At 39.8% G+C, this 12643-nt stretch overlaps 1 protein-coding gene across 1 annotated transcript; it reads left to right on the forward strand.

Annotated features, from left to right (window-relative positions):
* The first annotated feature begins 4097 nt into the window (after nucleotides 1–4097).
* Nucleotides 4098–8391, forward strand: LOC133976344 (nuclear receptor subfamily 4 group A member 2-like). Its single transcript, XM_062414541.1, has 6 exons — nucleotides 4098–4940; nucleotides 6263–6392; nucleotides 6515–6669; nucleotides 6857–7056; nucleotides 7422–7600; nucleotides 8074–8391. The coding sequence occupies exons 1-6, from the start codon at nucleotides 4098–4100 to the stop codon at nucleotides 8331–8333; spliced, it is 1767 nt and encodes a 588-aa protein (XP_062270525.1). The 3' UTR covers nucleotides 8334–8391.
* The last annotated feature ends 4252 nt before the right edge of the window (nucleotides 8392–12643 follow it).

Genomic DNA, 12643 nt, shown 5'->3' on the forward strand with positions numbered 1-12643 from the left:
GTAAGTAAACAAAATGGCAAAATTGACCTTACATTTGATGCCAACTTTCACTTTTGATAAAAACCACAATATTTAACTATTTTTAAACTTTGCTTTTTGCTTATATACTTATATTTCTATAAGTATGGCGATTATTACTCTTTGAATGTCTTTACCTGAAGCCTACACACCTGATACCATTTTAGGATTTGCACACACTTGCTGTAATTGAAGGTATAGGTGTTGAAATAATGATACATTGGGGATATCCAGGTGTCACATTTAGCACACTTCCCTTTGTGTCCTGGCCTTCAAAAGCTCCACATTACAACAAATCCTGCTCAGTCAGTGGCATACCACACGCTTTGCTTTTCACACCCCCTTTTCACAGACTGCTCGTTACTGAAGGCAAAAAAAAAAAAAAAAGGCCAAACATGACAAATAATTAGCCCTGAGCAGGAAAGGCAGCAGCTCAGTGAAAAAAGGGAAGGTGTAGTGAAACCAGCTGGACCACACATGCTGGAAGGGAAATTGAAGCACTAATTTAACCATTTCTCCTCATGGTGATTTCCTCCAGTTTTGGGAGGTGACTCAGCCTGCATATATAGTTACTCATTGTGAGTCAGCACAGGAGGGAGCTTCCTGTCTGCACTTTTTTTTAACAAGAAGAAACACATGGTCTCATTTTCATTTTCTACACTCCTCTATCTCTCCTCTTCCTGTCAGTGGTTGGTGTTTTAATATGCATGGTAGCTGCTTTTTTAAAATATATTATTATAATTATGTTGTTGTTGTGCATTACCACACCACAAGAGAAAGTCTGACATCTTTTGCAGTGGATTAAAATGTCAGCTCAGTTTGCTCTTTGAAGGAAAACCGACAGCAAGCTTCGTCTTAGAGGTCACGAATAAGCTCTTTAGAAAAAACAGCAACACCTTGACATGAAGGGCTAACATTATATTAGTATTTCTGCTATTTTATTACGGTTTTAAATAAGCAAAATAACCACGTTAACTTGAAATATCCTGCAGAAGAGAAGAGGCTATTCCTTCCACTGTCACACAGCCACTAGCAAAGAGGAAAACTCGTTAGATGTTGGATTTAAACCCAAAATAAACAGGTTTAACCACTCGTACGACTCGTTTTTTTAATGTAACAACAACAGCAGGTGATACAACAGATGTTTCCACTTACAGGCTTTCTTGTTTTGCGGATGGATAAAGCTCAATCGGGACGATGCAAGGCAGGGCGGCGACTGAGGACATCGGTTTGTTATCCAAAAGAGGAGTCTTGTGTGTTTGACAGCTACAACCAGGAAACTGAGCGGCGCCGAGTGACGTCGAGTAGAGCCAATCAGAACGCAGCGCTCAGGTGGATTTGTCCAATAGTGTGAGAGAAGAGGCGGTGCTAATATGTGACGTAAGGCAAGGGCCCTCCATCCTTTCTCCTGGAAGATAGTAAGATAGATAAGTGATATAAGCATGTTTTTTACTATAAAATCAGCCTTTTAATGTCAAAAAGAAGCAGAGGTAGTCAAATATTAAAAACTAGACTAAAATGTGCTAAATGTGTCATTTAAACCAGGAAATATAAGATCAAAGCAGAAGTGGACAAGATAACAACTTAGAGTAGACATTTGATGACTGAAATGTATTGTCATTATCGATTAACATATGTTAAAAGACAAGATTTGAGCAGACATTTGATGCCAACTGTCACTACTTGAAGGCTGCAACTAACATTTATTGTCATTATCGATTAATCTAACTGATTACTTTCTTGATTATGGCTTGTTTAGTCTGTAAAATGTCAGAAAACAAGGAAAAACATCCTTTACAGTCCACACAGTCCAATGTGATATCTTCAAATGTGTCTGACTAACAGTCCAAAACCCCAAAGATATTCAGTTTACCATCACACATGACAAAGAAAAGCATTTATCATCACATTTGAGAACTTAAAACTAGTTAATATTTGGAATTTTTGCTTAAAAATCTAATAAAATGATTAATCAGTTATCAAAATAGTTGCAGATGTTACACTAATCTATGAATTAAGCAGTAGTTGCAGCTATACTAACACATTTTTCCTACAAAACCTGTTTGGTTTTTTTCTTCTTCATTTGAGAAGAGACTCAGGGCTCAATTGTCAAATATTTGTCTCTATAAAGTAGACAAACCCAAACATAAGTAGACAAAATGACAAATTTGACCAGACATTTGATGCCAACTTTCACTTTTGATTAAAACAAAAATTACCAGAGATAAGATAAGATAAATAATCCAATGTTGGAGAAACTGGCAACAAAGGAGATAGCACAATAGCAAGAAGCATCAGTAAAAATAGCAAGATATTGTACAGAAGTAAACAGACAGTAAGATATAATAAACAGCAGTGTTGATTGTCAAGTCTGACAGCAGAAGGAAGGGAGGACCTGTGGATCAAAGCAGAAGTAGACAAGATTACACATTTTATACCAACTTTCACTACTTGAGAATAGGTTGCAACAGTTATTCTCATTCATATTTCATCATCGACTCATCGTTTTGTCTAAAAATCTGAAAATAATGAAAAACATCTGTTGTAGTTCCTCATAGTCCAGTGTGACTTTTTCAGATGTGCAAAACTTGAAGATTATACCAAGACGTAGGACAAAGAAATGCAAGCTACTAAAATAATGTCTCAGTTATCAAAATAGTCTGCCACTCAACAATTAATCAATGGACTATTGCATTTCTATGTGTACTATAAACGTCATGTATCCTCTCCATCTATCTCCTGCAGGATAATAATAAAGAGTGAGAAGTGCCACCACCTGTCGTTTTCTATGTCTTTCAGGAGGAGTCATAAACCCCCCCAACATATAATTAGACTGACATTTTAACTGATAGGAGACACGTTTTTAAACTGCAACACGTTGTTCTCTCTCTACCATAGATTAAATAAAAGTGCTTGAAGATGATCAGAAGTAAAATATTCAATTTTTTATTGTTATTTCCCAACAATATCAGCTGCACATGCATTGATTTACAGCCCCATGTTTGATGGTTTATCCAATTGCAATAAAATAGCTCACGCATGAGGCAAACTGCAAAAAAGTGGGCCACGAGCATTATTTCCAAATAACCCCCTCCACCCGGCCACACACACACACAGAGAGAGAGAGAGAGAGAGAGAGAGAGAGAGAGAGAGAGAGAGAGAGAGAGAGAGAGAGAGAGAGAGAGAGAGAGAGAGAGAGAGAGAGAGAGAGAGAGAGAGAGAGAGAGAGACAGAGAGAGAGAGAGAGAGAGAGAGAGAGAGACTCACGCCACTCCACCCCTCTGTGCCTTGTGCGTAATAGGGTTTGGCACACGGGTGCGCACCACGTAAACAAAAGCACATTGTCGGTGTCACTGGCAGCCAGTCTGTAAGCCAAGAGTGGGAGAAGTGAACAGTCATTTCCTTTGCTCTCCAGACAGCGAATGGACTTTACTGGTCACAGCAAAACTGTAACTGATACACAGCAATACTGCAGCAGAAATGGGATTACTTGCCACTGTTCTCTTGCACTGGATGGAAGTCTAAGGTAATGCATATTCCACTTTTTATCTACTAATTTATGAAGAAAGCAATGCTGCATGTCAGTGTAAGTGACTGCAAGTGATGCTGTAATGTTTTTTGTTTCATACCAGGCAAATAACAGGACATTACCACGCTTTGGAAAATAAGACAGCTTGCCTTAAGGTAGTAGCTTAAATTCTGTTTTTTACGCATCCATGTTTAATACTGTTATTCTGCATACTGCAAAAGATATCCAAGTGGTTTAAATTTTATTTTAAAAGTAAAGAAGTCGTATCTTTCTTTCAACAAGTGACAATTTCTAATGGTGCGCAACTTGTTTCAAATGTACTTTTTGTAGAAAAAATTAGGGTAATTAAGAAGAAAATGTTTAAAAACATATTATCTTATCTAGTCTGCCTGTTTTGAAATTGTACAATTTAAAGGAAAGTAACATTTAACATACATTAATAAATTGAAGTATTGCACAGTGATTCATTTTCATGCACATTATTCAATTTTGCCAAGTAGCCTACATGTCCTTTTTGGCTAACTTTATAATTGTCATGTTTGCAGTGACCATGCCGTGCGTCCAGACCCAGTGCAGCTCCTCTCCACAGGGAGCCAGCCCGGCCTCACAGAGCGCCATAGGAGAGCGCAGCTGCGACTTCCTAACCCCGGAGTTTGTCAAGTTTAGCATGGACCTTACCAACAATGAAGTATCAACTGCCTCATCGGGTCCCAGTTTTGGCCCATTAACGGACACCTACAGCTCCGGCTACGACGTTAAACCCCAGTGTCTCTTCCAAATGCCGGTTCAGGGGGAGATTCCGTGCGTAAAGATGGAGGATGTGCATGGATGTCCGAGGTATCAGCCGAATCAGCATCATGCACACCAAACAGACGAGCTGCTCTCCTCCCCGGGCTCCGTTTATTATTACCGGTCTCCGTCGCCACACACATCCAACTTCCAGACTCCACCGGGACACATATGGGAAGACTCCGGCTCTCTGTACAGTTTCCGTCAAGACTATTTGGCGGCGGCGCACAGGAAAAACACACTTTCCAGATTCTCACTATTTTCCCTCAAACACGCACAACACGCCAGTCAGAACTTATCCGCCTGCCAAATGAAATTTGATGGATCTCTCCAAGTGTCCATGAACCTGGACGCTACCGGTGCGCACCAACCACTGGACAGCCCCGGGGTTCTCGGCTGCACTGGTCTCGGAAAGCAGCCCGGTGTAGGATTCCCTCACCCTTTCCAGATCGCCCACAGCCACCACTTTAAGGACTATCAGAGTCCTTCATGCTCCAGCCGAGGACCGCTGAGCAGTGAGGGGCTGTGCGCGGTGTGCGGGGATAACGCAGCCTGCCAGCACTACGGAGTGCGCACCTGCGAAGGCTGCAAGGGATTTTTCAAGGTTCGCTATCAATGCAACTTTATTTCAAAGCTTCATGAAATAGTACAACACGGAGAAATCTGCAGGCAGTTCAAATGCCTGGCACCTTTATTATACTCAAAAGTTGAAATTGGGATAATACAGCTGCGCAGAAAGTGAACATTTCTGTCCAAACCATGAAACAATCCCTAAAAAAGAATGTGTCTGATATTACAATACACAATACAATACCAGATTTGTTAACATGGATATCACCTTTCTTGGCACATACAGACAAGACTACATGGTCACACTGTCGCATAATTAGACTCTAATTTCTGTTAACAGGCTATAATGTAAAAATCCCACTGGGAATCCTGACTGCTCTCCTGAATTGGTCATTGTGCTTCAGATGCACGTTTTGATCTCTTGACACACGCGTTTTAGGGGGCAAATGTCCTGTATGAAAATGACCACTAACGTGCCATGAATAAAAACCTCCCCCTTTTTCTCTCTGAAGGAGATTCCCCGGGGCGATTCTCCAAATTATGAATGACCACGACCCTGTATTTACCCAGACTGCCCTATCCGCCTGCTGAATGCCTTATACTGCCTCAGATGGCCCATAGGAGCAAGAGTGCTGCTGTTAATTTTCAAACAACCATTTAGGGCTTTTTAATTTCCTCTTTATTTTGAACAATTTTCAAAGAGGCCTTCAAGAGAGTTTCTCTTATGTCTTTGGCATTTGTCACACTTCTTGTTTTCTTTGGCATGTATCACTGCAGAGCTCTTATCTTGCTGCAAAAATCTTCCAAAAAGGTTGGGTTTTTTTTATGCAGAAACCACAATGAACCATTTGACAACATGATATTGATTCCACAGAGAAAAACAATGTGGTTTAACTGTCTTCCAAAATGCCTGATAAGCTGCTAAGAAAGTGCAGCAATGAAAATGTCAAGAAAAGGTTCTCTTGTTAATAATTCTGAGGCTGTAATTTGGGTTTGTTACACAGTGGAGCCAATTTAGAGGTTTTACAGCATTTAAATATCTGAGAGGACGTAAGAACATTTCAGTAAGAAATACTAAAATATATTTTCTGAGGCTCTTTAAGTCAGTTTCAACCTGTAACCAAAGAATCCTTGAAGAATCTTTGTGTTTTTCTATATTTACGGTATTAAATAGACAAGAGGAGATTATGAGAATTCAAAGGTTAACTTGAACTCATGTCATCCACAGTAAACATTTCGCATCATCTCAACCCAATAAGCATCAAATACATCTAATTTTCTCATGAAATGGATCATGCGATAATATTTTCTAGGTTCGTACACTGACAAAACATCTAAATCTTTTTCTATCTCCAGCGAACAGTGCAAAAAAATGCCAAGTACGTGTGTTTGGCTGCCAAAAACTGCCCTGTGGACAAACGCAGGAGGAACCGATGCCAATATTGTCGCTTCCAGAAGTGCCTTGTAGTGGGAATGGTCAAAGAAGGTAAGAGCCAGGCGGTGTTTCAAACTGCTTCTCCTAAATCATTTAATATAATCCTCATACACCAGGAGAAATTGTCTGTAATGTACTCATGGACATCTCCTGTTTCTATGCATGCTCTGTAGTGGTGAGGACAGCGGGTCTGAAAGGCCGAAGGGGTCGCCTGCCGTCCAAACCGAAAGCTCATTCGGACTCGTCCTCGCCTGTCAGCACCGTCAGCGCCCTCGTCAGGGCACATGTGGAGTCGAACCCTTCGCCCTCTCGCCTTGACTACTCTAAAGTAAGCAGTGTTGACGTCATTACCCAAGAATCACCTATCCATACTTTATCTATCTCATCACTCAGCATTCATTTCATGGTGATGTTGTTGCTTTACAACCTTAGTAGACTTTAATTGTCATTATCCCCAAATAAGTTAACATATAATCCAGTATTCATGGTATTTCTCTCCTATTTGACTCCCCTAGTTCAAAGAGAGTCCTGAAAGCCCACCGGGAGACGATGCTCAACATGTGCGGCAGTTTTATGACCTCCTGACCAGATCGATGGAGGTGATTCGAGGTTGGGCCCAGAAGATCCCGGGCTTTACCTCCCTGCCCAAGCAAGACCAAGACCTCCTGTTCTACTCTGCTTTCCTGGAGCTCTTTGTTTTACGGCTGGCGTACAGGTAAACAATGGAGAGGGGGCTTCCTGTCTGATGTGACATTTTTGCAACAATATGCAAATGTGTTTGAAAATGCAAGTGCCAGTACACACAACCAAAGGAGTTTAGCAGATGGAAAGAGGACTGGATCAATTTTTGCAACTCTTATGTGATGTGAAGTGTGATTCAAAGCTGGACAAGGTTCATAAAAGGTGGCAGGGTGCATAAATACAGTAAAGAGGCTAAAATGTCTATCTACACCCCTGTTTATGAATACAAAGGTGTCTGATAATGGATGCAGATGTAAAAGTGTAACCAGGCAGTTTATATCCACGTGTTCCACCATTCAGGTTTTTCTACTTTTAGCACAAGCTGTCATAATGTTTCAGATCCAACCCAGAAGAAGGGAAGCTGATCTTCTGCGACGGGTCGGTGTGGCACCGGCTCCAGTGCCTGCGGGGCTTTGGGGAGTGGATTGACAGCATTGTTGAGTTCTCCGCCAATCTGCAGAGGATGAATCTGGACGTCTCCACCTTCTCGTGCATATGCGCCCTCGCTCTGGTCACAGGTGAGATGATCAGAAATATTTTGTTTGGCCACAAATGTTGCATTCGAGTGCTCCAGCCTGAGCTCTTTTTCTTGCCTCCTTGAATTTGACTCATATTTATTGTCTTTATTGTCTGAAATATTAAGAAAATGTATGAGCTAAAAAAGTATTATACTATAAATTTGATTATGCAGAGAGGTGCAACTTTAATTAAGAAGAAATATCTTTTCTTGCCACGTAGCATTTAGGGGGTGTAGGACACATCAGAACTGATTGTAATGACATAAATTAAATATGTAGTTCTTGTATTGGGCTTGTTTGGTTTAGCTGTCAAATCTTAAAGTTTTTGGAAAAAAAGAAATGACATCTTATCCCAGCAGCATTTTCCCCACAAGATTTGGAGATAATTAGACATTTCAGTGTCTCATTAAAGGTAATTTGTCAATATAAACTATCTAATATGTGTTTTTGGCCTCTCACTTATGGACCTGCAGAGCGGCACGGACTGAAGGAGCCCAAGAAAGTGGAGGAGCTGCAGAACAACATCGTCAAGTGCTTGAAGGACGGCGGGATGTGCGCCGACAGAGGCTCAAACTGTTGGTCCGACCATTTGTCCAGACTCTTGGAAAAGCTGCCTGAACTCCGCACTCTGTGCATCCAAGGCCTGCAGAGGATTTTTTATTTGAAGCTGGAGGACTTGGTGCCGCCGCCTGCAATAATAGATAAGTTATTCCTCGACACGTTGCCATTTTAGAGACATGAGAGAACACACATGGGGACGTTTTTTCTGTGTTTTCTTCAAGAGATGGCATTACTAGTCTACCTTTGCTCTAATCCTAACATTCATCTCTGACAGTTTGAGCTTTGTGCACAGCATAAAAACATTTTTAAATCTAATACTGAATCATCAAATCACATTTTCCCTCCAATCTATTTCAAGAATTGTGACCACTTATCTGTAATTTAAAGGAACTGAATCACAGTGATTTTTTTCTCCCCTGTGTGGATTATATAATGACCAATTTTCAACATCTGCAAGAAAAGAACAATTTAAAAACACTCTTAACAATTTGATTATTTTACTTCATCACATTTGGACATGAGATTTGGACTCCCTGTAAGCGAGCCTGTTCGTCTCATCTCACACTTTTCTTGTTCTCAGCCTGCGAAGAGACTGTTTTTTATACGAGAGGAGCGAGCCCCATCCTGTTTAGGTTTTTCACAAGCTAGAGGCTATATATTAGTCATATGGTGATTAATATATAATATGCGATAGACTTTATTATAGTTTGTTGTGTTTTCAAAGTAGATATTAAACTGTCATTGTCCATGTTTTATTAAATAAATGACCTTTATTGCTGCTGGACTTTGATTCATTTAAGGTTTTATGTGTTGCAAGCTTTTGTTTACCTTAGTAATTAATTTGATTTAGATATTTTTGAGAGAAGTCTGAGGAATCCCCTTTTAAAGACTTGCAATGCAGCTGAATATTCTTTCTCATCCCAATCAATCAAACCTCATAGCGTAGACAAATTGTTCATTATTTTACAGTCAAATTAAATATTCATGCAAATCTACACACATTTTTAAACCTTAGAATATCAGTTTTAAAATTATTTCAAAACTGTATTTTATATATTTATTTATTTATTTATGACATTAAATTTATATCATTAAATTATTACAGTATTACAGCTGTGTGTAAACATGTCGGGTCAAGTATTTTCATAAAACCGTCATTTTTTGGGATTAGAGAGACCAAACAGCAGCTCCCACAGCAGCTAATTACCACAAATGCTACAAACTGTGGGAGCAAATCTCACTAAAAATGTGTTAATTTTTAAAATTCAAGAAGGTAAAAAACACATGGACCAACATTAAAAATCCAAAAGTAATCTGAGACATATAAGGCCGTAACATTTGTCATTTCATTGGCTATTTTGTCATTTTCTCAACACTGAATCCCTTGCAATGCTAATGCCAAGTTTGGAGAGTATGATTAACAAACCTTTGCTATTAAAAAAGCCCCAAACTACATATTTGCATGTGTGTACGTGTACGTGTGTCACGGTTAAAGGTCAAAGATTGTCCTTGGCATGTAGTAAATGAAAAAAGCAATAAAACATTTCATGCATAGTTCTGTAAAACATTATAACAGGAAGGAAAAGCGTGTGTGTGTGTGTGTGTGTGTGTGTGTGTGTGTGTGTGTGCGTGAGTGTGTTTTATGGCCACTGGCAGGCTGACATTTCTCTGGTTAGATGTGACATTAAAGAAGTCAGTTTCTGCTGTTAGCGAAGATAAAGGTCCTGAATTCAGCACCTGCATCAGGAAAGAAGCTGCTGATTACTGCGGTAAATAAAACCTACAACCCAGAGCGGCTCATCATCATGTGGCAAAAGACTGCCAGCGTGGTTAAAAATGAAATTAACTTAATAGAGAAAAAACACATCAATTCCATCTTTTTAAAAGTCCCCAGCCTCCTGTGAAGAACCAAATCCTTACATCAACAGCTTATGATACAAAGATGTGGACTTAAATCATTAGAAATCATCCCAGCTGATTGGTAGCCGGGCTTCGGGGCTTGTCTGCAACAATGTGACACGTTTTCTCTTCTATCAGGCAGAATAATTGATTTTATGGTTTGAAAAAGGTCTCATATAAAAATAAAAAAAATAGGATGATGTTCCCAAGGAGGTTTTAATAGGCCTGCAGATCAATAATAGAGGCTGTTCAATGCTCCGGCGTGGTGGGTAGAGATAGAAATGAATCGATAACGGTATCGGAGAAACGTCCAATTTATTCTGATGATGACAGTGATTGACAGGTAGAGAGTGTGTACTATATCAGATATTTCAAAACTGCACTGCTAGCTGCTATGTTAACTTTAGTTTAACATTATAGTAATACTAGCTTAGTGAATAGAAATACCACTAATTAGTCTATAAAGTCAATATTGAGCACCACAGACATATGCCAACTCCTTATAGTGATGCACAGGGATTGTGCTGAGATGCATTATGTGGCCAAAAGTATGTAAACAGCTGTTTCCAAATAATTTGATGTACTTTTAAGCTGTTTTTCATTTCCTTATAATGCTTCTTTGAAAGAGTGTTTAGTTGCTTTAATAATTCCTCATTTCCTAACATGATATCTGTGTAAATTATGGGCATTTTAGTTCATCATGACATCACACAAGTGACACTGGTCCAAAAACACACTTGCAGCTACTTCTTGTCCCCATAGGTGCCGCCAAAGAGACCAAACTTGATATTTTCAAGTGAATGTATCCGGTAATTGTGACGGTAATTTCCTGTTTTAATGTGACAATGACACTATGCACAAAGCCAAAATGGTCCATGGAGACATCTTTTTTTTTTTTTAAAGATTGGTTGAGGAAAAACTAGACTGGCCTGCACAGAGTCCCGACCTCAACTCACAGGTCTCAAGCTTTTGTTGTTAAAACTGGGTGGAAATAACCAGTCTTTAGGACAGCCCTTCATATTGGGGTGATGACATACAGTTTGCTATGTAAGAGAATGAGAGGGAACGCATCATTTCCTGTAAGGTGTGTCCTTGACGCATGCAAGGGGCGGAGGTTTGTTAGTGCTGTTCAAGCATTTAGAAATCCCCAGACTTCAGTAGGCGGAGATCTCTGATTGCCTGGTTTCACAAGACTATCCCAAACCTTTGGGATCCTTTGAGAGCCAAGGTTTCATAATGTTGTGGAGAGTCTTCCCAGAAGAGTGGAGGCTGTTATAGATTAATGACCATAGTTTTGGCATTAGATGCTCAACAATCATATTGTGGGTACAATAACAACCATGTAGTGTCATTATGGTCAACTAATGTGCTCTGTACAAAGTGTATACTGTGTGCAAAGATCAAATTGACGCCATAGGAGATGAGGTGCTCTTTAAGAGTCACTATTAAGGTCCAGTGGTGCCTGTAGGTCCCTGTAGAAATATTAAACATAAAAAATATTTTAAAATGCATGTTTCTCTCAGGGGAGAGACTTCAGCTGCTCTTCAAAATACGAACATCTTCACCCCTCTGAGGTCTCGCTGATGTCTCTCACTGTCCAACAACAACTCAACCTGCACCAGAAACAGGTTGTTTTTCGGGGATCCTGAGGCTTCCCGGCCCTCGGGCTGCTTGTGGCCGTACAGGAGCATCAAGTATTTTATCTCGATAGCACAACTTGTGGGATTTTATGAGGCTCTGACCGCCGACTTTGATCTCTGCATCCATCCATCTTCAATACAGCTTAACCCTTATCACTGCCAGCCCAGAGACCTCGAGCATTAAGACCACTGCAGACGGATTTATAGGGAGGGACCTCCCACTCACTTTCAACATGTAATCCATTACAGATTATTACAGATTACTGATCAGATGCCTCAGTGGCTGTTGTAATTATAAATGAGTCATTGGCAGTCAAACAATCATGTGCTCAATCTGTTTTTGTGCATATATATAGTAATGAATCGCAGACAATATATATTTTAACCAGTTGAAATATTGTCATGAGAAACAAGATATTTAGCTTTCCCCCCCATTTTAAGTGATTCCTTAGTTTACCAGGGTATTGGTACAGTAGGCTTATTGACCAACATGATTAATCAGACTCTTTAAATTCATATAATTTGATAAATAAAATAATGACAAAGAAGACCTTTTGCATCCATATCTCCACAGAGCCTTATATGCCAGTCAGAGCAGCACTACATCAACATGGCTGCTCATAAATCGCTTCAAACTGCCTCTTCGTTTAAGTGTTTCATTTGTTTAGGAAAGCAATCATCAGATTTTGTATTAAAAATATTTAGTCAAGATTAACAACTCTTACACTAAACCTTCCTGTCATCCAAACAACCAAATAATAATTGGAAGGGATTAGAGCTCCTTAATCGTGAGGATAAATCCTTCAGGGAGTCTCTCAGTTACGACTGGAATTAGCATTCTCTGCTAGCGGCACAAACAGTCATAGAGACACTTGAATCAGTGGATTGGATTATTTCAGCCTGAAGATAAAAGACAGAATACACACAGAGGATCCCAAGTGAC

This window comes from Scomber scombrus, chromosome 24, assembly GCF_963691925.1.
Source record: "Scomber scombrus chromosome 24, fScoSco1.1, whole genome shotgun sequence".
Classification (NCBI taxonomy): domain Eukaryota; kingdom Metazoa; phylum Chordata; class Actinopteri; order Scombriformes; family Scombridae; genus Scomber; species Scomber scombrus.